We start from the raw sequence: 1264 nt of genomic DNA on the forward strand, positions 1-1264 counted from the left end.
TGTGGATCCAAAAACAAGTATCTCCTAAACAAAATTTAAAAAAGAATGAAGACGAATGGTGGTTGATCAGAGTCGATAGTCGATTTTTTTCTTTCTAATTTAATTATTTTAGAGATAATGAATGAGGATAGTTTTTGTTTTACTGAAGATAGAAAATAACCGGCTAAAATAATTAAAAATAAATTGAAAAGTAGGGAAACTTGCTTACAATAAGTATTCAACCAGCTAATCAAACTGAAAATTATAATAACTAACTTTTAAACAGTTTGGTAACTAACTAACTAAACTAACCAACTAGAAAACCGTTACCGAGTTAGTTATTTCTAAATCTCTCAACTCAGTCACTATCAACATTATTTGTTCATAAATCACATATATCTCTATAACAATTAACATTCCCTATTATTCCAAGCAAGCATTCACTTCTATTAACTAATCCATCGCCATGACCTCAAGAAAACCCAATACTCCACCGCCACCACCACCCAATATTCCACAGCTACCACCACTGCCACCACCACCACCACCACGAGCTCAACGTCGTCATGAACCCCCGAACGTAGGAAACCTACCACCACAGCCGCCTCCGCAGCAGCCACCACAACGACAACCACTGAACAATGAACCACGAGCACTACCTCGACGACTGAGGAGGAGGATCTACTTGATGTTCATCGTAGGGCATGTTATTTTCGGCGTCGGGGTAGGTTTTCTTGTTCATTAGGCTTCTTGATTTATCTTCTTACTTTACTTTTTTGAGAATCTAAGCAGTGATGGTTTTATTCTTGTTTGATTGCAGTGGTGGTATATTTTTGTCCGCACTTTTTTTCCTTCCCCAAGGGACTCACTTGAATAACTAACAAATTGTATTGTGGCAGGAATTCTTCAACTTCATTCATCAATCATCATCTTGCAATTCTTTTCTTTCAGTTCTCCGTTGTCATGTGATTCTCAGTGTTAGTTAGATTCTTAGTTGGTTTTCAGAGACTCGTCTATATGATGATATGATATGATATTACATCTGTTTGTATATAAATAAATAAATTTGGTTCGTATATTTTGTTCTGAATTTTATTAAATTTTTAAAAATACTTTATTAGATAGCGATGCGACCATGGATAACACAAGGCCATTAAAGGATGCAACTTTAGGCCACGTTTCTTTTATTTATTTAACCATATACTAGTTAAATATAATTATAAATATTTGAATCCTTATAATTTTATTAAAATCAGGATTGGTAATGATAATACACCACTAAGTC

At 34.4% G+C, this 1264-nt stretch overlaps 1 protein-coding gene across 1 annotated transcript; it reads left to right on the forward strand.

The window, feature by feature from the left end:
• The first annotated feature begins 396 nt into the window (after nucleotides 1-396).
• On the forward strand, nucleotides 397-933 carry LOC127119659 (uncharacterized). The gene is made up of 2 exons (XM_051049936.1): nucleotides 397-703; nucleotides 800-933. Exons 1-2 carry the CDS (start codon nucleotides 446-448, stop codon nucleotides 854-856), a joined length of 315 nt encoding a protein of 104 aa, XP_050905893.1. The 5' UTR covers nucleotides 397-445; the 3' UTR covers nucleotides 857-933.
• The last annotated feature ends 331 nt before the right edge of the window (nucleotides 934-1264 follow it).

Source organism: Lathyrus oleraceus, chromosome 2 (assembly GCF_024323335.1).
Source record: "Lathyrus oleraceus cultivar Zhongwan6 chromosome 2, CAAS_Psat_ZW6_1.0, whole genome shotgun sequence".
Lineage (NCBI taxonomy): Eukaryota > Viridiplantae > Streptophyta > Magnoliopsida > Fabales > Fabaceae > Lathyrus > Lathyrus oleraceus.